Genomic DNA, 26,069 nt, shown 5'->3' on the forward strand with positions numbered 1-26,069 from the left:
ATAAATGTGAAATTTGTCATCAAAGTAAATACGACAGGAACCCACCTAAAGAACCTTACAAAGAAACATTGACCCCTAGTAAAATTAGAGAAGTATACCACATGGATATATGGTACAAACATAAGAATCAGATGTATATAACATGCATTGACAAATTTTCCAAATTCCTCGCAATTACACCAATAAAAAACCGTCAATGGGATACTATCATAAATGCCTTGACGACACTCTTCAATAAAATTGGTAAGCCTACAAAAACTATTACAGACAACGAATCAGCTCTCATATCACAAAAAACACAAGAATGGTTTGAAAACGAACAAATAGATATTCATTTTACGAGTCCCAACCACAAGACAGGTAATTCAGATGTTGAGATCGCACACAGAACTCTTAACGAGCATATACGAACCTTTTTACTCAGGCAAAAATTAGAAAATAACGAACTAACCCTTTTAGATCCAGTACAAGAATGCGTTAGATATTATAATACAACAACACATTCTGCACACAAATATAAGCCATCAGATGTGTATTTTGGTGAAGTAAATACTGAAATCGTCTACGAGAATTTGAAACAAACCAAAAAGAAAAATTTAGAATACCATAACAAGAGTAGACAGTCAGCAGAATTAGACTCTAACTGGATTAAAAACCCAAATCCTCAAAAATTAGACCCCAGATTCAAAAAAGCTGAAAATAATCAAAAAATCCACCCACAAAATATGAAAAGGCTTAAACATACATTTTCCGATATCTGATGGATGAGACAAAAACCTAAATAAAACTGATATGAATTAACTCAGATATCTTGGTTGAATCGAGGATATATAGTGGTATAATATTAATCTAATATATAATAAGTACTATTACTGTTAAGCACATTTAATAAATGAGTAATTGTAACTCCAAAATCAGATGTAATTAGAACAAGAAATAGAATGTATTATTGTAAAAGAAAAAAAAAACAAAAAAAAAACAGATTCAGCACATAATTAATTAAGATTGTATACGATGATGTATCACCATTAGAAGCGTAAATCATAGAAAGTAAGCAAATCCTATACAAAACTTACACCTACCCAAACTGCGGACAGTTTGTACTTAAAGGGGGGAGGAGTTACGTCACACGTGTTGGATATCCTCCGGGAAACCCTTTTACCTGAACCCGATACAGGATCAACACACCGCAATAAAACTTCACAAATATAATTAGGGTTTTTCACGAATTTGTCGGAAGAGTAAAACCCGTAATTAAAGGAATGTATCCTGGGTTTTTTTAGCAATATATATAACTGGCTTTTCCAGGATAGTAACTAAGGACATCATGTAAAAGGAATAGAAAATAAATATATAAATACGCTGACTCACAGCCTGTTAAGTCAGTCTGAGTTCGAGCTACATAGTGATCAAAGTGCAAAATCGAGTTTTTGTTATTCGCTCAAGAGGATGGGAAACCGCCACCACGACACCCTCTACACGTAACTTCGCATCGTAATGACCATTACGGCGCGATGATGTGCACTCCTCGAGATCTCGCAACGAAATGAAGTTGCCGGTCGGTTGCTGCGTCTGTGGCAAACGAACCGCAAACTTGGTCACCAACTTGGTTTGCCGTTTGTGGGCGCTTTAATGCGCTCAGGCTCCCAAACAGAACGTCTTTACTGGTGCTCGTTATCCGGGGATTCCGCGAGGCTCGCGGGTGCCGCAGCATAAATACAGGTAGATTCTGTTAGACAGGGCCTATGGTGTGCGAGAAAGCTTTCTCAATACATTCCCGTTCTTGCCCATATTGGAGACTTTTAAAAAAAATTTAGGACAGTTTCTAGAAATCTCCATCGTGGGGAAGAGGTTCATGTATGTGCTAGAGCTTCCCGAAATCTATCGAATGGCTTTTCGAGTTGGTTCTTACCATGAAACTGGTCTCGTTTCTACATTCATGTCGCATCCAGACGTTAGATGGCACTGTTACTATTCCCGTTGAATGCAACAGGACATCCTTTAGTCAATAGTCAAAATTGCAAATAATCACCTAAACAACTTTGTAAGAAAAATTACGTCTCATATCAAGGAGGACGCAAACGCAGAAAGTTCGTAATTGAACGGAAGTTGCAGTAAATTATTATCAAGTATCAACCATATGACAGCAAGCGATGTTGAATAATTTGAGTACATGTGTGATGTGGCGACCCTAGTATTAGGATATAAATCTTTATCAAAAGTCTGCAGTTTGGCTGAATGACAGGATGAAGAGTACATGGCATTTGCTTTTCTCGGAATAAACTTTATGTGTGATGTATGTGTACAATAGTACGCAACAATATATCATGCATCAGCTATCAGCAACCAGCGAGCGTCCACATACTTATTTTGCCAATTAGGTGGCGGCTAGTAAATTAGTTGGGAGCGCCCTATGGCACTGCAGTATATTTGTAGGATGTGGTGTTGGTGGAGCCACTCCTCAAACAATCGATCTATGGTAAAAGCTCATCCGAAAGTAAATTTAGTTGACCCAATGTTTTCATTCAGTTTCCGATTCCTGTTTAGATCAAACGTTTTTCAAATCGGGATTTTATAGAACAGCATCAATTTACATTTCGAGTAAAACTTAAAAAAAATTGGAATTTGCATTGGACACCAGCAAGATGAATCTCGAATCTACAGAATTGGACGTTGAATTTGAGGTAGATCCTGAAACAGCTTGGCTCGAGGAGATTACAATAGGTGATTTCAGGATATGGCACATCATGTTTTTCGCGTTTTGTGGATTCATGTGCATTGGTAAGTCGCAGCAGTATACGAAAATAGTAAAGCTTGCGTGTTTATTGGGATGTTTTTTGTAGTTATTGTTTTATGTTGCTGCTTCCGAATACGTATACCAAGGACCAAACAAGATATCGAGGCGGATTATAAAAGAAAGAGAATTACTAGGAAATTTCGAGAAAAAATGGCACTAATGAAGAATTCCGATATGGACGGTATGGATTTACAGAAGGGTAGGCTGGCAATTTCATAATTATTTTCCGGGTATATATCTCCTGTTGCTATATTCGCACTCGTTTAACTACTACGCAGTGGAAATTTGATCCAAGGCATTAATTTACATTGCATGTAAAGCGTTTATGATATTCTCGCTATTGCGACCCTCAACCTTCTCCTAAAAGATGGCTGAAAATATCCAGAAATACATTGGTGAAGTGTCCCTCAATGCATTTAGGCAATAGGTAGCCTTTGAAAAAACTGATGAGCCATTTTTTTCAACGCACCATAAAACATAAAATTAAACAAGTACGTCTAACAAGACGTAGCTATTTAACGAAATATGAATCAAAATTTGTAAATTTCAATGTGCTAATGATTCCAAACGAAAAAACTTCCAAACATCGCAAGTAGTCACTTGCACATTGAATCTGTCTTAGACTTATTATTAGACTTTTCGATTAGAATGGATTTATCCCATTTTAATTTTACCCTGATGGGAATTAGAGAGGATTTTAATTAGACAAGCTGCGGTATGTTTGGAGGTGTTCTTTTGTTCCAAAGTAACGATGAAATGACATAAGACTAGCATGAAGAGGTTGCCACTGCTCAGATGAAGTAACTTATCTTTAACCAGTAAAAAAGGTAGTTAACAAATTATCTAACTGCTAATAGTTAGTTAAGTTAGTAAACAAATTGTCTAACTATTAATAGTATTTAAGAGCTGGGTGCAGAGTGTCCCGTTTATGATGGTGTAAGGTTTAATAGTAGATAGTATCACTTGTTTGAGGAAAATTGGTCCGGGGAATTGGTGCTGTACAACTTTTATTACTTTGCAGACTTGTAAGTTTAAAGTACCGTTACAATATTGCATATTGAAATTTAGATAAAAAATCGATTTTGAAATTTCTTTAAAATATTATATTTTTGAAATGATGATAACCTTTGCAATTGAAAATATCCATTTATTACAAATTTTATGTAGTTTTTGAAAATGGTATCAAATCGGGGATTAAACGATTGAGGGAGTGGGAAGTTGTGATTTTATAGGGAAGGCCACGCTTTTTGACAGTATTTAGTAGAGTACCCATTCGATGAACCAATTTTCCTTAAACAAATAGTACTATCCACCATTAGAATTTGTACCATCGTAAACGGGACGCACTGTATTTTCGCTTGCCATAAGATTATTTTTTTGAATTCCTTATGTGATATGCCGCTCTTCCTCTCCCCCTCTTTGACTTTCATGCATGTGGGAGCTGCCCTTTACTCCTCTGTTCATCATCTGGCCAAATGTTATGCTATTTGATTTTAATTTATTTTATATAGAATTGTTAATCTCTTTTATATTACTTTACTGCATTTTTCCCCGAACTGTTCAATAAAATCCGGGGGATTCCGGATTTCAATTAACAACGTTATGAACTTGTAGAGGATTGGCATGATGTGGATGTGTTTGGAGGGTTCTGCACCGTGTCCGTTTTCGAGACAAGGTAGGTAATCTCCGCGGTAAGGAAGTTTAGGAAGTCCCCGGCCGACTAATCACGTCGTTTCTGATCGTGTATACTAGTGAACTTTTGGTACTAGAAATTCTGCCGAGCTGTTTACGGTTCGTCGAACCTCCGTTTTGGTAACATCCGAGCATACCGAGCGGATAACGCCCAAAATTCACCCCAGCATTCCTTTGTTTGCATCGTAACTGATTGCATATGTCAATAAGTTTCTGTTTGAGTGTGTTCACGATTTTATTTATGGGTTGGCTAGAACTACTACGGAATTGTCTCCGTACTCGAGGTTTCGAAGCATGCGCATCATTTCGTTCGTTTTGTCCTCCTACCAACTGACCAGATGACTCATTTGCGAGTATACATGATTTTCCATTTTCTTACTATTTAGCATCTTTTTGTAACTCCGTTCCGGCCCATTGCGATATCATATCAAACCAAAAAATTTTAAACTATTTTAAATATTAATAATAAATCATAATTTTAATTTTCTTTTCAAAACGTCAATCACAAAACACTTTTGTCTTCCAAATTTCCTGAAACCCTAAAACCCGCTTGAATATTTTCAATCTTAGTATAGACATTTTTGAGTATTCATAATGATTATTAACCCTTGTTTTCTCCATGCACTGCATGATTCGGCCACCAACCTGATTATGCCCTGCTTTGCTTCGAAAACAGCTGATATTGTGAGGATTTTTGTTGCGGGTGTGTGGAGATCGGTTCGCGGAATGTACGGCTGAAACTGTTTGTTTGTTCTTGTCCTACAGTGCGGAATTGAGTGAAGTGCTAAAACCGTGTCGAATTGATTGAGAGAGGGGACAATAATGGACGCTAAAAATTTGTACTGGATTAATAAACAGCTAATCGGTTTGTGTCTGTGGCAGCTTGCACCGTGTCAATTTGAGGGATAAGAATTCAGGCAGTTCGTGGAGCTACTTATGATTCTTCGGTAACATCCACAAACTTCAAAGTTCAAAGTGCAACCAACTACAGAAATCTCTGTTTCAGTGTGTCGGGAATTTCAACTACTTCCGCTGTAAATGCAATAAATAATAATAAGAATAAAGACTTGTTAGCACTGATGAAGGGAACAAGTGGTTCCCGAAATATCGGTTTTTGCAAAAATAAAAATATCAATACCAGCGAATAAGAAAAACAACTTTTTTATTTTTTAAAATAAACACCGCATAATTACACTCAGAGAAATAATTCCGATAAACCTTTCACATTTTTTTCTTTTTCCGTCTGCTGGAATTGCTAATTCGAGTCAGCTTAGTAACGCCTTAATGAATCGCGCCTAAGTCCCAGACAAATTTTCCCATTCACGCATGATTTCCGTTGGTTTTCAGGTTACAGTGCGGTCGCATCGGTTTAATGACACTTGAGCGATTGTGAGTGTGTAACAGGATCCCCACATATTCCCAATCCCAACTAGTGCAGTTGCGGGGAAGCGCTTGTCGATGGGACACTTGAGTGGAGGTTCAATATTTGCGGGCGGGCCTTCATAGTCAATTTCACCATTTTTAAGGCTTTGTGCGAAACAACCTTATTAAAATCAGTTTATTTTCTGCCTGTCTGTTTATACAGTCATCTTTCTGTTTATCTGTCTGTCTGTCACACCAATTTTCAGAGAAACGGCCACTTCTATTGATATCAAATTTGGCGGAAAGGCTGAAATTAAGAATTTGCTTGCATGTAGTGAGTAACATCGTTTTACTTTATGTTCAAAGGGTGGTACACACTTGTCAAAAGTTTCGATTAGTACCTCCCAAAACTGTGCTTATTTTTGACATTTGATGCAAGTGGGAGATGGCAAGTGATAATATTTTTCAAGGATCCGTTCTCAGAAATTTACTGTAATCCAAAGTATTAAATATCAATATCACACTAAAGTAGTCTGAAGCGGTAAATGCGGTAAATTAAAAGCTACGTGCAAATGGAACAGTTCTTCATTAAAATGTTCTTACACCAGAAATACACAAAACCTTTCATATCTTCAGATATGAAAGGCTTTGAGCTTTTTAGGTTTGTGGAATTGTTTTTTAGGTTTATGGAATTGACAGGGCAATCGGCAATCGAACTCGACCAACTATGATAGTTTATGAGCATCTCCCAACCCAATTAGTGATTACCAGGTGTCTCTCCGGGGTAGCATTTCCAGTAAACCCACTGCATTTTATTCTTCTCCCATCAGATCTGCTTTGAGGCAGTCTAGTAATATCAATGGGCGATGAGTCGCGTCGACGTTCCAGAGGAATTTTCCATGGTACATTTCTTCCGCGACTGAAATCAATAACACCAATCACCTGACGATGCAATCTGCCAATCTCAACTGCACCACAATACACGCGTTGCATGACAGGTACTCGCCTGCTCTTTGCTGTAAAAATAAACGCGCAGTCGACTTGGCGGTGATGTTGTGCCGCCACGTCAATCACAACCCTACCTTCGATGTCACGAGGCGGGTTCATGCACTCCACTGTAGAATTTGGATGATACATTCGGACATAGTATTCCGTATCCGCCACTGGACGTTTTCCAGATCGGTTTTCGTCCACGGCGATATTCCAAATACATAAGCCAGTGAACATATAGCGAATATATTCAATGCGCTTACATTAATCTTCTCCGAGAGTTGCGATTTCAGCGACAGCTTTACATGTCTTAGGAATTTGGACAGCAGAGCATCCTGGAGATCATCACCTCGAGCATGGGTTTGGTAGAAGTCTGTCTTAGTCATCGTAGATGTCCGGCATGCGGCTCGTGATGACCTTTGTGGATGGCTTGGATTCGACACTTTTCTAATCCAAACTCCATCCGAATATAACGGCTGAACATGCCTATTATTCGCAACAGACTCCTAAGATGGTCGTCAGTACCAGCATACAGCTTGATGTCATCTAAGTACATCAAGTGTGTCAGGTATGCGGAACGCTATCAAAAGCTTTGACATAATCGATATAACAACTAAAGAGGTTTCTTTGGCCTCTAGTTGCTTGCCCTACAACTACCAAGTCGATAATGAGTGGCTCTTTACAACCCCTTGACCCAACTCGGCAGCCTTTCTGCTTCTCGGACAGAATGTTGTTGGTCTCGAGGTGCGCATTGACTCTTCTACTAATAATGGAAGTGATGAATTTGTAGATGGTTGTTAAGCAACTAATCGGTCTTGTTTCTGCGGGGTCCTGCACCGTGTCCTTCTTAGGGATAGGGTAGGTAATCCCCGCAATGAGGAAGGATGGAAATTCCTTCGGCCGGCTCATGACCTCATTTATACTGCGTGCCAGCCGACTGTGTACGCTGGTAAATTTCTTATACCAGAAACTCTGCACCCGATCCAGACCTGGGCCCCTCCAGTTCTTTGGCTCGTCCAACTTCCTCTTCGGTAACATCCGCAAAATTCATGCCAGGCGTATTACCATGGGGGGTGCCTTCGCTGGTGATCCACTCATGCTGGGCGGATAACCCCCAAAGTCCACCCCAATACTTTTTCGCTTCCGTCACCGAAAACTGTATTGTCTGAACGTTCTGTTGGGATTCGTTGAGAGATCTGAAAATGCTCCGCTGTTTCCTCGCGTATGTTGTATTCTGGACACGTCTGGAATGACTTTCTCCATACCGTCGTAGCCGACTGCATATGACAGAAAGTTTCTGCTTTAGTGTGTCTAGAATTTCAACTACGGGTGCCTCACTGGCGATGGCACAGTTCCGGTAAACCCTCTGCACTTTATTTCCCACCATTATTATTATTATTATTCCAAAAGTAGTAAATAACATTGTAAAATATGCGCACATAGAACTTTTACAATGGCGGTGTGGGTTTGAAGCGCGGTATGAAGAACTCTACATTTTCCGCCACTTTATTTCCAAATACACTTTATTTTTCAACTCTAGTATTTATTTTCATGCATTTGCGAAATAGTGTCTCCACGGTCCTCGCTCGTTCCTCTTCTCCTCCATCTGTCACTCCTTCAAGTTCCACGACGTGTTGCGCGAATGCGCGCAAGAAAATTACATGGATATAACAAAGAGTCAGTTTGTTTTTAACAAAAATTTGGCAGGTTTGGCTGCTCGCTCACACCTTAGTCTTGATAGGCCTTCTGCCTGTCTGGCGGTTGCTTCACCGACAACAATCCAACCATTTCCAAGTAAAGTATCCAATACGAGAATTAAAACGCGTTGTAGTTGTAGACAAAAAAGTATGTATGTAAATCTAAACTCGAAAGATATGATATAATATTTTCAAGTCTGCAAAATTGCAAAGCAAAGACATTCTTCTTCTTCTGGGGTTGTGTCAGGTGAATGTCTCTGCCTGTATCAAATATAAGATAGACAAATGTCTGTTTCAGACATTCTATATCAGACATTCTGTATCAGACAAATGTCTGAGCCAGCGTCAGACAGTCTGTATCAGACAAAAGGCAGACAGATGCCTATGTCTGAAACTAACAGGTGGTTGGCCAATTGGCTCGCACAGTAGGTGCATATATGTATATAATCGCTACTTACGAGATACGCATATACATATAAATATTTAAGACACGCTTTGTTTACAGATTACAAACAACCGATATTTCATTTCGGATCGTCTATGTGTACCGTGAAGGGTTGTTTTGTAATTCGTACACATATATGTACATACCTATAATCGTGTTGCAAGCCAAAAATACCAAGTGGGATGAGCACAAATATATGTGTGCACTCGAGAACTAGACTATTATATATTATTAAATAATCATAATAATAATCGTTGGCGCAACAATCCATGTTGGATCAGGGCCTTGAAGTGTGTTAGAGCACTTCATTCAAGACCGTAACGGTACACTAGGATGCAAAGTGGTCAGCATTGCGCTCGCTCGAGATTATTACCCTGATTTGACTCAGGTACTCATTCACAGCTGAGTCGAATGGTGTCCGACGTCAAATTACGATACAAATTCCACTGCCACCAGTGAGATTTGAACCGCGACCTTCCGTACGACAGCCTTGCGCTCTAACCACTCAGCTATCCGGACACAGAAATTTAAATATTTACATATATATGCGTATTTCGTAAGCGGCAATTATTTATATACACGTACTGTATGAGTCAATTGCCCAACCACCTGTTTCTTTCAGACACAGACATCTGTCTGCCTGTTGTCTTATACAGACTGCCTGATCAGACATTTGTCTGATACAGAAGCAGGCAATCATCTGAGGTAGGCTCAGACATTTGTTTGGTATGGAGGCAGACTTTGTCTGAAACGGGCGTTTATTTGAAATAGAAAGTTGTCGGACACAGACTATTGTCTGTCTGATGTCTGATACACGCATAGATGTTTACCAGACAAAAGCACACAAGAGAAAGAATATGCCTTTGCTTTCAAGTGCTTTCTCTTCACAAAACAATTCTTCAGGCTTGAAAATATTAAATTATATGTCCGTAATTTTTTGTCTACACCTGCAACGTCTTTTAATTTCTTTATTCGATATTAAGTCCAACTCCACCATATATACGTACAACATGGCCCGATCATTAAGGGGGTCATCCCGTGTGCCGGATCCGAGGAATCGATTTTTTTTGCATCAATTCTATCCAGATATAGTGTAGAATATATAAGCAAAGTGATTTTTTGATATTCCGAGTCCTTCGGAAATTACAGTGTCAATCAGGTGAAATGTCACATTCCAGGTTTATGTCGATCGCCGTAATAAAGCGTGTATTTATCGGTCCGAATGACCGAATCACGCTAAAAGGGCAAGAATTGAAGCCAAGTCTTTACATGTTATATAATACATCCCACAATTCATATCATATAAGTTCATTCATTCACAGAGAATGAAAAACGTGACTCCATTAATAATTTCATTCTTTCTCTTCTCTGTAATAACATTTAATTCCTATATTTTTTGCATAAGTACGTTAATTTGCCCTATATCAGCATTACTTCCTATTTTACTTTGTTTCTTTGATTATGCTTATTGTTTCGGCGATATCCTAAACGGCCTCTTCCAGTGGGCTACCCTGCTTGGGCGTTGGCCAAGCTCGCGCACTAGCTCCTGGATGTTGAATTAGAGGACCGTGGTTGCTCTCGTTCCGGGCTGCCGAAACTTAACTTCGGAACGATGGGGTAATCAAAAACTTCTGGAACAGAAAAGGCTAAAAGGTTAGGAATTATACTTACGTGGATTGGCTTGGATTTAGTTAAAGAAAACACTCACGTTTCCACTTCAACAAACCTTTTATTACTAAACACAATATTCTATTTTTTCCTTTTTAACAATTTCACTAATTAATTCTATAAGCGAGTTAAAGAAATTACCGCGCGAAATAAAGTGTTCCCGGTTAGAACACTTTAGCTCTGTTCAGAGGCTTTTTGACTACTCAAAATTAAAAGTAATGCTATTCTTTAAGTCACCTATGTTTGACCCTTCTGTGTTTACACATTGGTTTGAAAGTGTTCTTGTACACAACACAATAACACTTGTTTATTATTATAAATTTTCTTGCTGGCGGCAAATCGACACCTGCTGTTGCGCTGCGAATTGATGACACGGAAGAAAGTCATGTCGAGGCCAAATATACCATTTGGTAAGTAACATGCTGATGCAATGGCGGAAAAGAATCTCGCGATGTCCAAACAGGCCATTTGCATAGCATGTGATGTAACGACGGAAGAGGTTAAATGCGCATGCAGACTGGGTTTCATGGGGCTAGCTCCAAAGATGCGGCTGCTGGAGAAAATACGGCGAAATCGCTTAAACACTTATATTGCAAATTTTAATGCTTAAACTTGACCTTGTAAATTAGTATGCCCCTTGAGAAACTGAGTAAGATTATAATTAATCTCACCGTGCCGTCTCTCCAACCACTTCTTGATGGCAGGGATCAGCCTTTGCGTCCACCGGCCTTTTCCCGAGCGTTCCCAACGCTCTTGCCACCTATTTAGAGATCACGCATTATATATATTCGTCATCTCTCCTGCCAAGATGTCAGTGGGCATCATTTCAGACATGACGAATGCTGCATCATCTGAGACAGTCCTGAATGCCGAGCACATCCTTAGGGTTGCTCTTCTGTAGACTGAACTCAGTTTGTTAGCGTTAAATGTGACCTGCAATGCCTTTCTCCAAACTGGAGCTGCATAAAGCAGGATCGAACTCACTACGCTACCTATAAGCAACGTGGAGTAAGCCGTGGCCCTCCCACGTTCGGCATCATTCTTGCCAGGGCCACACTTGCAGTGGATACTTTATCATAAACATACTGCACGTGTTGCTTATAGCTAAGCTTCCCGTATATCACCACTCCCAAGTATTTGATGGCAGGCTTAGAAGCGATGATATGATTGCCAATTTGAATACGGGCAAAATTTCTTTTACGGCGCTTCGTGATGAGGACCGCTTCCGTTTTTTCCTCCACAAGTGTCAGACCAGAACTCTCTAGCCAACCCTTAACAGCACTGAGTATAACTCAGCATCTTCGAGGTGCTTTGCGGCCACAACCAGCGCTATATCGTCGGCGTAGCCCAAAACCGTGGCTTCCACCGGAAGGGGAAGATTAAGTAAATCGTTGTACATGATGTTCCACAGCAGTGGTGTGGGACACCCGTAGAGATAGCGTACTCCTGGGGTCCGTCATCAATGTCATACCAAAGCCTCCGTTCTTGTAAATAGCTGTTGACAATGGCTACAAGATAAGCGGGAATAACAAACTTCGCCAGAGATTCTCGTATTAGGTTCCAATTGGCCGAATTAAATGCATTTCTCACATCAAGGGTCACTACCACGCAATATTTGCTAGTACTACCCTTTCCGTCGATTGCATCTTCGGCCAAGGCAATAACCACTTTGAGGGCATCAAAGGATGATCTAGCTTTACGAAACCCATACTGCCGATCTGAGAGACCTCCCTGGCTCTCAACGACCGGGAGTAATCTATTATAGATTACTCGCTCTAACATTTTCAAGACAGTGTCCAAAAGACTAGGTCTGTACTAAGGTTGGCTCACCTGGAGGTTTGCCAACCTTAGGCAGTAGCACCAACTTCTGTCGTTTCAATGATGCAGGAAATATCCCCTCGGACATGCACGCTTCGAACAACTCAGCGAACATGTCCGGTCTGGATTTCACGGCAAACTTAAGGGCCCTATTCGGAACACCATCCAGACCCGGAGCTTTGTTACTTCCTATCCTAGCGCAGATCTCCAGCAGCTCGTCACTGGTGGCTGGCGGTATTGCCGTGTCGTTCAGAGGTCACTGGAAGCTGTCTATGCCCTCCTCTTGCGGGAGGAATAACCCCTGGATAATTTGTCACATGAGTGAAGGGCACGTGATCTGCGGAGAAAATCGGCCTCTGAATCGCCTCATCACGATTCTATAGGCGCTCCCCCACGGGTTTACGTCCGCTTCTGAACAGAGCTCCTTTAAGCATTCCCTCTTGTCCGTTGGATGGCGAGCTTGAGGGTTTTGCGGGTCTCCTTATAGGCACGCTCTTTTGCCCTGGTCGATTCTGCCTACCACTCTCTGAGCCGTTCTTCTGGCTCGGTGACAGGCTGATCGAAGGCTGGCCAGTTCAGTATTCCACCAGTAGTTTAGTCTTCTACTGGGGAATGAGCACCTCCTAGGCATGGGCGCATCACACACTTTGGCGATGCATTGGACCACATGGACAGTTCTTTCCGTAGAGACGCCAGCTTTATTAGGTTGGTCTAACCACACTTCTATGAAGGTCTGCTCATCCAGAGCTTTAGCGGGCCAGCCTGACATTTTTGTTGGTTTCGAGCATGATGCCCTTGTGTCCGGTGACTCCACCAATAGCCCAAAGAAGATTACCAGGTGATCGCTGTGGGGGTAGTGCTCGCTGACGCACCAAGACATACCACGTGCCAGTGCAGGGCTGACAAAAGTTAGGTCAACGATTGAGGCAGACCCCCCTTTCTGAAAAGTGTTTACATATCCTTCTATAGGGGATTTCCACCTCGGATTCGTAGATAGTCTGCTCGAGTAAATCTTGAGCGACCCTGCAATGATTAAGGTTTAATTGCATAAACCCCATTTTTCCATTCCAGCACCTTCCTAAATTCCGGGCATTTAGCACTTCCGGCAATATGCCGGTAATTCCGTGCCTCACTTCCTTCGCACAATAACCATTGGGGTCCCTATTGAATGCTTTGGCAATATGGCCTTTCTCCCAACACCTTCTGCATCGATCGGAGCGATCAATGCCGCTGGTACATGGATTGCATGCCTTCGCAAAATGACCAACGCGAGGCACTTGAAGCACCTCTTTAGAGATATCTGCTCTCTCAGACGGCAAACAACCCATCCGATTCGAACCTTCTCGGCCGCCAATAACTTGTGCGCTGCGTCCACTGACCATCGCAATGTGGCCGTTTGAGTATTGCCATAGGCTTTCCGCAAACTCCCAATGGACTCTTCGGAAAGTTCCTCCAACTGGTCCATCAAGGCAGTGCAAATTTCTCCTTTGGATGTCACTTCATCGAGATCCTTGCACTGTATGTAGACCTCATGTTTTTGGGTCCGTACTGTGACATTCTCTCCAAGTGAGTCCTTAACCTGCGTTCGGAAGCCATCAGTTTTCCCTAAGCTGGTTTTTTTCAGCTCAAACATGAGGTGACCCTTTTGGGTCCTTCGTACCTTGCTGACATTTTCGCCTAGATCTTTTAGGTCGGGGTCAGCTTTGACCTTTTTCAGTATCTCCGTGTAGGACAAACTTCCATTGCTGCTTCCATTGCAATTGTAATAATCGCTTCTGTTTTTCTTCGCCTTTTTCTTAACCACCATTTTCATTCCCCTTGGATTTTGTCGAGTCGATTGCAGAAGCTCGCCCTTGGGGGACGTGCTTTGTCTCTTCGGTGCTTTTAGTTCTGTTTTTCGGAACTATTTGTATTCCCCCCGACGGTGCGGACGGTTCCATAACGCACTTGGGTCGCCATTGGGGCAACAGATTTCGATTTACCTTGCTGCTCTTGTAGAGCCCACCATATTTAATATGGCTTGGTGCACGTTGTGCTTGTCCTTGATGAACTCAGACAGTTCCACTATTTTTACACCAAGCTGTGTGAAGGGTAATACCTCTGCTCGTCCAGCGATCTGCTTTCAATTCATCCTTCTTCGATTTTGTTACTGGTGTTCTTGGTAGATTGGTACTTCGATTGAACACTTCCTTTTCCAAGTCTAAAACACTTGTAGCATTAAATGCCACGGTGGTCAAGTTGTCCACCACCGAGGCCCGCTTCCTCACTCACAAAAGCCGCCGGTACTGGGGTTCAGAGGCCCGCTTCCTCACTCACAAAAGCCGCCGGTACTGGGGTTCAGAGCCCCTGCACCATAAGTTTTCTCCTTCTCACGTCTTCCATAGTGGTTTTATATTCTGGGTATCCTTCCCATAGCCATTTTGATCCGCACACCAAAGATGAGCAAACACTAGCCCATGCACAGTTAGGAAAGAAAAGTGCATGAACACATATTTACACATCAATAGGTATGTCCCAATCCACCCGGATCCGATGGGAGATCTGGCCACGATTTTTCCGGAAACGGCTGGAATGATTGCCACGAAAATTGGTAAGAGTATGTGATCTGCTCTGCCTTTTACGTGCAGCAAGTGACGCCATTTTGTGTTAAGTTTAAGGGGGGCTTCCCATACATGTGATGTGAATGGAGGGTGCAAATTTTTTTTTTCATAAAATGTGGCAATGTGGGGTATTAAATGAAAGGTCCCAATTAGTACTTTTCGAAACTCGTTCCATATTCGATGTTGGGTGATACATAGGGGAGTGAAGGCTCAAAATATGACCTACAAAATCGTAACTCGTCTCGTCTCGTTCTCAGAACCTATCCAACCAAAAAATCTGAAAAAAACAATCACATTAGTGCATCTCTATGAAATCTAGGCCTCAAAATACATCCGGTTCCGATATCTGCAGAAATAAAGTTAGTAATAGTATATTTCCATATTTTAAAAATTTAGCTGGCAACCCCCTTTATGGTCATCCCAGAAGTACAAAATTTGGCACGGGTGTAAGCGATAACATAATGCACAATTTGGTCAAGTTTGAAAAAAATCAAACCATTATTAACAAAGTTATAGGGACTGAAACTTTGCCATTTTTTGTGAATTTCGTGCATTTTATGACGTCATCACATATCAATTCATCAATACCATAACGGAATGAATTCTTATCACTGGGGTCGCAAAGAATTATTTTGTTTTAGTTTTTTAGTCATTTGTATATGAATATCAATTACTCCAATCAGGCGTGTGTGTATATAGGTATATATGCGTGCTAATGAAGTTTGCGGGTAGTGCCTAATTCAGATAGGTATATTTGTACATTAAACCAACCGTATTTAATATACGTACTATATATGTACATATGTATGCTTTTGTGCACGAAGTAAATCGGAAATATGGTTACGAGTTATATACGTACAGTATTTGGAAATAGGCAATTTGTTTGTTTAGGGTGAGTATAATATCTATGCTGTAATATGTAGTTATGTTTAGTAGTTTGTAAAAATATGAAGGGATAGGTTGGATTTGTAGCTATATACGGATAGAAAAATGTGGGTTAAAGTTTCTTACATAAGATGAACACAAGACCTTTGTACCCGAAGCGCGAGCTTCCGGTATTCCCACTTGTTATTCATTAAAGAAGCCTTGAAAAAACACCAAAATTTACAAAAAAAAGTTTAACACGGCACCAAAAATTTAGCATTTAATATTTTTTATTAATGCTAGTTTGCAGACTGAAGTTAAGTCCGCACGTTAAAACGCCGTGTACATGCCCTCTAGCGTAGCAGCAGAAAAACACCTTTTTTGGAGTTATAAGTTTCTCTGTATTTCAATAATGAACTGTGCTATCGGGCTGGAAAAATTACCATGCATGCTCAAGATATTAGAAAATATATAGAAAATGCGTATTTGTACCTTTATCCAGTTCTTCACAAAACATTTTTCAAAAAGCGAAAAAACGGCTTTCATACGGGATAACCCCCTTAAGGTGTTAATATTCGCTATCCAGGCGAATACTACCACTTCGATACAAACAAAAAACGTATTCATGCTTGGAAATACAGGTATCCCCAACAGGTATACCCAACAGAATTCGTACTCGTATTCATAGAAAATCATCGTACAAATTTATTCGTATTTCATCATCATCAACGGCGCAACAACCGTCATCCGGTCTAGGCCTGCCTAAGTAAGGAACTCCAGACATTTCGGTTTTGCGCCGAGGTACATCAATCCGATATCCCTAAAAGCTGTCTGGTGTCCTGACCTATGCCATCGCTCCATCTCAGGCAGGGTCTGCTTCGACTTCTTTTTCTACCATAGATATTGTCCTTATAGACTTTCCAGGCTGGATCATCCTCATCCATACGGATTATGTGACCCGCCCACCGCATCCTGTTGAGCCGGATTTTATTCACAACCGGACGGTCATAATAATGTCGCTCATAGATATCGTCGCTATGTAGACTGCGAAATCGTCCATCCTCATTTAGGGGGCCAAAAATTTTTCGGAGGATTCTTCCCTCAAACGTGGCCAAGAGTTCTCAATTTTTTTGCTAAGAACCAAGTCTCCGAAGAATACATAAGGACTGGCAAGATCATAGTCTTGTATAGTAAGAGCTTTGAACCTATGGTGAGACGTGAGCGAAACAGTTTTAGTAAGCTAAAATAGGCTCTGTTGGCTGGCAACAACCGTGCGCGGATTTCCTCATTGTAGCTGTTATCGGTTGTGATTTTCGACCCTAGATGGGAGAAATTTTTAACGATCTCAAAGTTGTAGTTTGCTATGTTTATTATTTTCGTTTAGCCAGTGTTGGTCTTTGGCGGTGATGTTGCCACTATGTACTTCGTCTTGCCTTCATTAATGTGCAGCCCAAGATCTCGACCTTTTCTTTCAATAATGTTAATATCGTCAACGTAGGTCAGTAGATGGGTGGACTTCTTGCATTAGCATCTCCATCGCGAGTCACTTTTTCCAGGGCCAGGTTAAAGAGGACGCATGATAGACCATCTTTTATCTGGCCTTGCACATTGGTCAGGGTCAGTTTTATCAATTTCGTCGGGTTACCGAATTCTCTTTTTACCCTGGAGATACTAACAAAGTCAGTCTTAAAGTCCACCGCTTGCCGCGGAGAGAAAATCTGATTTGTTGCTGATTTGCCTGGAGTCAAGCCTCTTTGATATGGGCCAGTCATGTTCTGGGCGTATAGGGCTATCCCACCTAGCAAGATAGTGGAGAGTATCTTATAGATGTTACCCAACAACTGTGTGATATCTCACACACCTTGAGCATCAGTTGATGAACCACTTTGTGCAGTTGGTCGCCTCCACATTTAATTAATTCAGCTGTAATTCCTTCGGCTCCTTTCGACTTATTGTTTTTAAGCCGGTGAATTGCACGGACTGTTTCTTCTATGCTTAGTGGTGGCAGCATTTGTTTTCAGTTGGTGGGACTTCCAACTCGTCAATATTTTGGTTGTTGAGCAATTCATCAAAATACTGAATCCATCGAATCGCTCGAATAACCCCATTCTGTCATAAATCAGATTTCCCTCTTTGTCTCGGCAAGATGAGCATCGAGGTGTATAAGGCTTTATCCTGCTGACTTGTTGGTAAAACTGGTGCAGCTGGTGCGGTTGGTCCCTGTACTTTTCGAATTGACAGACCTGTTGGTTCTCCCAGGCTGTGAAGTCGCTTCTCCACTCGAAGGAGTTCATGATAGGTCTCTGCGCGTGCCCGCGTCCGTTGAGAATTCAACATTACTCGATATGCAGCATTCTTCTGTTCCGTTGCTAGCTTACATTCATCGTCGAATCAGCCGATCCGACTTTTCTTGCGACTGGTGCCAAGTATGTTTGTGGTCGTATACTGATAACGCACTCCAGGAGGTTGTGAAGATCATTTGCTCATACTTCACCTCCAGGACATCTGTTAGCTGCAGTTATTTCGGCATCCATTTCCCACTTACAGGTGTTACGGAGCCCAGGTTTTCAGAAGGGAATGTAGTCGGTGTTGAAATTCGAGCCCGAAGCGCTATGCCAACGAGATAGTGATCCGAGTCTATATTAGCCCCCCTTCTGACGTTTATCAAGGCGAAGAGGTGGCGGCGTTCGAAGAGCACGTAGTCAATTTGGTTGAAAGTACTCCCGTCTGGAGAGGCTCACGTATGTTTTTGAACCACTTTCCGCGCAAACCAGGTACTTCTAACAACCATTTCGTGCGGTACTGCTAACTGAATAATCCGCAGAAAATTGTTATCGCTCCGATGCTTGTAGTTCTTCTAAATAAAAATAAAACTAGATCGCTTTCTCCTACTACAATATATTTTAGTAATTAGTAAATACGTATTTTGAGAGCTACTTACTCTCTTCCTCAGTATTTAATAAAATATATTGTAGTAGGAGAAAGCTACCTAGTTTTATTTTTAATCCGCAGTCTGTTATCATTGGTATGTCTATGTAAGCTATGGGAGCCAGCGTATCACCTGAATACGGGCTCCGCCCCTGCTTGACTGTAGAAACCTGCAAGTATGATTTTGATATTATACTTTAGACGGGTTTCGAAGGTCCGCTCACCTGCCTCGTAGAACAGGGACAGGCCTCGCGGGTTCGTTCTACTGCCTAATAGAAGGTATACTTCTCTGACTCTACAGTCCCCTCTATAGGGGCCTGAACGTTTATGAGACTTATATTTCTAAATTTGCCTCGCAAACACAGAGTGCATAGCCTTTCGCTTATATTTCCAAACCGAAAACAGCAAGTTTATTTTTTTAGCTGACTAAGAAACCTACTCCGAGCACATGATTTGCTGGATGCCATTGTAATTTATGTCCAACACATCGCCTGGAACGCTGTTACATCAGCCTTATGTTGGGACAGGGTATCGGCTAGCTGCTTGCCAGCTCCTTCTCTATGCAGGGAACGCACGTTCCGTGAGAAAATATGCAAATCGTTATTCCATTGTCGTTGCGGGGTCGTCGTTTTGAATTCTATCCTGTTTGAGGCTCCTTCTGGGGCTTCGTACCTCAGTTTCTCGTGTACAGTTGTCAGCCCTACCCAACTCCCAACCTGGAGGACCAGTTCATACAGTTTGTCCCGTTTTTAAGCGCGGGAGACTCACCTTCATCCTTCTCCGTCTGCAGTTGTTCATTAAGAATAAACTCCCAGCGATCACAACGTGGAGGTGGAGATAAGGTTTGATAGTAGAGCTGTTGGTTCAGCAGGCGTTTTCTAGATTTTATGTTCTATCATGGGTACTATCCCACCTTTCGCCCTGGGACCTATACTACCCTTTGACCGCCGTATTTACGAATACAAATATGCCCAATACTGGCTTAGACCAAATTACACCTAGTATAATAAGCCGGTCCCAAGCCCGGTTGTGAAAGGAGGAGGAATGGATAGTATCACTCTAAATGGCTGTACACCACCGCAGGGCCTCAGGGGGTAGTTGAGGAAAGTGCAGGAACTTTGCATTCCTGTAGATTACTCACTAAGGAAGCTACCCCACACCTGGCAGTTAGGTATAAAATGCAAATCCATATCTGAGAAGAAGAAGAAGAAGGCTCCCATAATGGACAGCACCGCGTCGAAACCGCTAGTCGTGGGGCGGTTCGACGTCTAGGCACCACGACGACCAGCAACATGGCCTCGCCTGTTGCAACTGTTTCGCCACAATCTGTGGCGACCACTTCAGCAGGTTCACGTAGGCAGCGGATGAAATGGACTGTAGAAATTAACTTCTTCATCATCCGCTCCTACTACGAAATAATGGCGAGGGCGGGTACAACATCTTGTAATGAACTTGAATGGGTAGGAGGATCAGATGATCCACCTAAGTGGACAACGACCGAGAGGGCAGAGCTATCCCAGAAACAAACAAAAAAAATTGACGAAATTGATCGTGAAGGTACGCCGGCAAAGATTGAAGCTTCGTCAAAGTGCTCGGTCGACACGTTCTTGCACGCCTTTGTGCTAGCCAGGCTCGGGAATGTGGAGGGTCCTTTGAGCGCTTTGATTCTTCACACTTCATTACTACAAAGTTAACGTGTCTATTCCGATGCGTGGGCTTTACAATTCGTCGCGACACAATCCCGCCCATTATCAGGGAGCGTGTTCGACTTGAGGTCATAGGAGAAACTGGGGACCGGGAGTCGATGGGGGCAGAGGTGGCAGCATCAACGACATCACGCCGCACTGCAGGTAACAGTTTCAGTACTCGCCGAAGCACTCCTCTCCACCGTCCTGCTGGGGTTTCGGCTGAGGTTCGGGATGAATTCCAAAGAGCATGTACAGAATTATCGGAAATGGATCCTTTGCATAGACCCAATTTCTATGCATCTCCAGCAACTCCGGGAATCCTATCTCAAATCGATGATGAGATTGCATCTCGACTGTGTGCTGATATGTCGGTGCTGCAATTACAATCACTTGTGTATTGTGGTGCAGTTGCGGCTATCAGATTGCACGGTAAGAAGATTCGCTTTCGTGTTATTGGTTTGAGTGACCGGAAAAAATCGCCTGAAAAGACGGCGAGACTCACTAAGACAGGACGTTGTTTAACTGACTCAGATGAGCACTGGCAATGCCCGCAGAGAGGTGAGAAGTTAAATGCAGAGGGTTTACAGAAACTATGCCATCCCTGGTGAGGCACCCGTAGTTAAAATTCTGGACACACTAAAACCGAAAGTTTCTGTCATATTCAGTAGGTTACGATGGTTTGCGATGGAAGGCGAAAGTCATTCGAGACGTGTCCAGAATGTAACAAACGCGAAGAAGCCGCGGAGCTTTTCAGATCTCTCAACGAATTCCAACAAAGCGTCCAGATAGTGCAGATTTCGGTAGCGGAAGCGAAAGAATCCTGGGGTAGACTTTGGGGGTTACCCGCCCAGCATGCTGAGTGGATCACCGCCGAAGGCACCCGCCATGCCAATACGTCTGGCATGAATTTTGCGGATGTTACCGAAGAGGAGGTTCGATGAGCCATAAACAGCTCGAAGAACTGGAGGAGCCCAGGTCTGGATCGGGTGCAGAATTTCTGGTATAAGGACATTTACAAGCGTATGCAGCCGGTTGGCACACAGCATCAACCAGATAATGAGTCGGCTGGAGGAATTTCCACCCTTCCTCACTGCGGGGATTACCTACCTTGCCTCTAAAAACAACAGGGTGCCGGACCGCACAAACACAAGACCGATTACTTGCTTACCAACCCTCTACAAATTCATAACGTCCATTATTAGTGGAAGAGTCAATGCATACCTCGAGACCAACAACATTCTGTCCGAGGAGCAGAAGGGCTGTCGAGTTGGGTCAAGGGGTTGCAAAGAGCAACTCATTATCGACTCGGTAGTTGTGGGACAAGCAACTAAAGGCCAAAGAAACCTCTTTAATTGCTATATCGATTATGCCAAGACTTTCGATAGCGTCCAGCATACCTGTCTAATCGATGTTCTACATCTGTATTGCATTGATCCGAAACTAATAAAATTTTTGGCGACAGTCATGGAAGGGTGGCATACCACCTTATCAGTGCGTACATCTGAGGGTGCTAATACCTCAGAGCCCATCCGTATACGGAGGGGTATGTTCCAGGGGGATTCGCTGAGTCCCCTTTGGTTTTGTATGGCATTGAACCCCCTTTCATGGCTACTGAATGATGCTAGAGGGCATGGTTTTGCAATAAATTATGGCCTACGTGCTAAGTGCGAACTGACACACTTGATGTACTTAGATGACATAAAGCTGTATGCTGGTACTGACGACCATCTCAGCAGCCTCTTGCGAATAGTAAACATGTTAAGCCGTGATATTCGGATGAAGTTGAAGCCCCCGCAAAGGTCATCACGAGGCGCATGCCGGACGCATCGAAGCTATAACCGAGACAGACTGCAGAGTAGGTACAGGCACCTAGGAATTCTGCAAGCAACCCATGCTCGAGTTGGCGATCTGAAGGATGCTCTGCTGTTCGAATTCCTGCAACGTGTAAAGCTGGTGCTGAAATCGCATCTCTCGGGGAAGAATAAAATAAGTGCATTGAATATATTCACTATCCCTTCACTGGCTTATGCATTCGGAATATTGCCGTGGACGAAGACCGATCTGGAAAACGTCCAGCGGCGGATACGGACAACTATGTCCAAATTCCGAATGCATCATCCAAAGTCTGCCGTGGAGCGGATGAACCTTCCTCGTGGCATCGGAGGTAGGGGCGTGGTTGACGTGGCGGCACAACGTCATCGCCAAGTCGACTCCCTACGCGCTTATTTTTACAGCATGCGGCTGTCTGTACGGCAGACTGTGGGCTGACTCCACTTAACTTGAAGGATCGATCTTTCAATCCTCTGAGCGGGGTGAAGTCGGACCAAGAGCGGATCGATGAATGGAAGTCGAAGGCAATGCACGATAAAAACGTGAATTATCTTTGGCAGCCATTTTTCGATTTGTATTTGTCGAACAGATGACTGTGGGCTGGGGAGCTCTTTGCTGAGATGGAGAGGTTCATATGTGCCATTCAGGATGGCGTGGTCGCCACCCGAGCTTATAAAAAGCTCATCATGAAAGAACGGATGGAGAACGACCAGTGCAGATTGTGTGGTTCGGCGGTAGAGACATTAGACCATCTCATTTCTGGCTGTACTGTTATGGCATCGGTGCAATACATCACAGTCATAATGTTGTATGTAAGGTTATCCATCAGAACCTTGCATTCAAGCATGGGCTGATCACGGGAACATGTTCGGTTTACCGATATGAGCCGCAAGTAGTATTTGATGGTTCTGCTTACAGCATGTATTGGGATCGGCAAGTTCTGACTGATCGTCATATTCCACATAATAAGCCTGACGTACTGTTAGTTGACAAGACGGGTCGATGCGCGCTATCCCCCATAACAGCAGCATCGAACGGAAATACGTGGAGAAGAAGGTGAACTATGAACCACTGGTTCGGGAAATCGAAGAAATTTGGCGTCTTGAACGGGTGGTTGTAGTTCCTATAACATTGTCAGCCACAGGTATGGTATCTAAATCTCCCACGGCTTCCCTTGATGTCCTGGGACTTTCGCACAGTCTGGTTCAAACCGTGCAGAAGTACACCATTCTGCATAAGTGCTCGATGTTGTGGGGAGTTCTCGACGGATTTTCCCATGAACCTACCACCGGCCACCACCAGTGCCCCTTTGGTTTTTAAGTAGGTAGGATCATCCGAGCCTGAATGATTGGCACTTGGTGCTAGTATTAGATAAAATCCGGCATCTGCCGATATTGTGACAACTCGGAAAATAATAATGAAGCCGATCCCAAATTTCATTTTATTAGAGGAATAGATAGTTTATTAGGTGCGGAAATAATGAGATCAATTTTAATGAGCCAGAAGAAAATATATATTGGAAAAAAGTTATCCATGGCAAATACTGTTTTCGGTTGAACAGTAATAGGCGCGGCTCCGAAAGCGGCATAGTAAGCTGTTCTCTCATAGAACTAGATAAGAAGGCTTAGAAATTTTGGAATTACGAGGAAGAAATGACAAAAAAATTGTGGGAAGAGATGAGTAGAAATGTGAGTTACATTTTAATGACACTCACAAAATAAAAGAGCATGATAGATTTGTTCTGATTGTTCCATCACAACATTCAGGAAATTCTGTAGCATATCACACTGAAGCGGTTTTATAGTTTAGAAAATAAACTTAAGAAAAATCAGAAACTCCATTTGGAATATTCCATATTTTTCAAAGAATATCATATATGTGTATATATAAACGTACGCCTTATGGAAAAAATTAATCAAAATTCTCTTCCAAATAACATATACTATATGCCTCATCATTGTATATTGATACCAGATGTGTGTTTATGGTGGGGAAGAAACTACAGCTTCTGAGCACTCAGACCGTATTGGTCCATTGTACTCCCCACCCCGTATCGCAGTATTTCCGTTAGTAAATGTGATGCTACCCGTCGCAACTGGAGAACATCGGCACCAAAGATCTGATACCTGATGCGTCCATAGGCGGGGCATTCACATAATCCTCTGTGGATTCCGCTTCCCCATTACAGGAAGGACACGTATCATCTTGAATAATTCCTACTCTGAACATATGCCCAGCTAGTGAATTATGGCCTATCTAATGCTCACAGTACTCCTGCAAGCCCTCCTGCTTTTCGACAGGATAAACTTTGCGGTACGCATGTTCGGATCTGGCAGCAAAAGTTTGGTGTGTCCAGCAGAATTTAGGCTCTGCCACCTGTCATTGTGGGAAGCTTGTTCCTAGTTTTTGAGGACGGACTTAGCCAATGCCACTGATACTCCAATTGCTGATTTCGGTTCCGGCATGGGGGAGATTGACCCCATTTTCGCTAAAGCATCCGAGATTTCATTTTTCTCTACGCCACAGGGACCAGGTACTCAGAGTAGTTCCACCGTATTGAATCTAGAGATAGAGTTCAAACGGTTTCTGCATTCCTAAATGATTTTCGAGGTGATCACAGGACTATTCAACGCCCTCAATGCAACTTGGCTATCAATGCGGATTGCGATGCGCCTGCCCTTCAACCGCTCGTCAATCACCCAGTTTGCCGCCCTTAGGATCGCATAAATTTCGGCTTGAAAAAACCGTTGGATATTGTCCCAAAGGAAAAGCCCACTTCTCGTTGTTATTCGAGAGGTAGACTCCGGGTCCAGAACCCTGTTCTGTTTTTGAGCCATCTGTGTAGAAGATTTCCGTATATATTTATTTTTATTTATTTATTTAATCGAATTAGTCTATGAGCTGCTCTCATTGCTGTGCTTTGAATAAATATATCCAGGGGCTGCAAACTGAGTAATGCATTTAGAGCTGCGCCGGATGTCGTGCTCATAGTACCAGTGCTACCCAGACACACAGTTCTTTGTAGTGCGGCCAGTTTACTTTGAAAACCTTTTTGTCTCACCTTAACCCACCACACTGCATAAACGAACATTGGCCTAATGGCAGCAACGTATACCCACATTACCACAAGAGGCCTGAGTCCCCATGTCGAGGCGAAGGTTCGTCTGCACAGCTCATAAGCTGTGTGAGCTCGTTTCTTTTTTACCTTTACATGTTTGTTCCAAAGAATTTTTTTATGAAGAGTGAGTTACCGGAGTTCCCCGCAGAGCGTTCGTCTGTTTTCCACTTAGCACCTTGACTGGTTTGTGGTGTGCAGTTTGCATAGGTTCGATCCCTCGAACTTAGTCAGTTCCGTTCACGTTTCTGGCTTCCCTTTCTTCCGCCTGTTCCTTGGAAATTAATAGCAGGTACGATTCACTCTGTAGTCCCTTCACCAGTGCGAACCCCCATACGGGGTTTTCCCCACTTTATGCACTACCCTCCGCGCGCAGCTCCGTTGTGCGAGAGCGCACCGAAGATACTGCTCTATATTGTGTGAGTCGAAGACCGTCATTGTTCTTCACTCTCAAAATGGAGATGAAGTTCTACGGTTTCCTGATATGACTGAATTTCAGTCTGTCTAGGGAAAAGTGGAGCACCATATGGTGACTTCCCTTGAGCACATTGAGACTCTTTTGGTGCAGTTCGAAT

General features: G+C 42.6%; 1 protein-coding gene across 2 annotated transcripts in view; it reads left to right on the top strand.

Annotated features, from left to right (window-relative positions):
- Nucleotides 1-2,012: 2,012 nt before the first annotated feature.
- Nucleotides 2,013-26,069, top strand: part of LOC119646932 (transmembrane inner ear expressed protein) — a 29,478-nt gene continuing 5,421 nt past the window's right edge. The window contains exons 1-3 of one of the 2 annotated variants that reach the window (XM_038047620.1): nt 2,013-2,479; nt 2,548-2,781; nt 2,844-2,996. In XM_038047620.1, the coding sequence (XP_037903548.1) occupies nt 2,646-2,781; nt 2,844-2,996 (289 nt within the window). In that variant the 5' untranslated portion in view covers nt 2,013-2,479; nt 2,548-2,645. Of the gene's footprint in view, nt 2,480-2,529; nt 2,782-2,843; nt 2,997-26,069 lie in introns of both variants that reach the window. The other variant, XM_038047619.1, reaches the window with a different exon arrangement.

The sequence above is a fragment of the Hermetia illucens genome, chromosome 1 (assembly GCF_905115235.1).
Source record: "Hermetia illucens chromosome 1, iHerIll2.2.curated.20191125, whole genome shotgun sequence".
Lineage (NCBI taxonomy): Eukaryota > Metazoa > Arthropoda > Insecta > Diptera > Stratiomyidae > Hermetia > Hermetia illucens.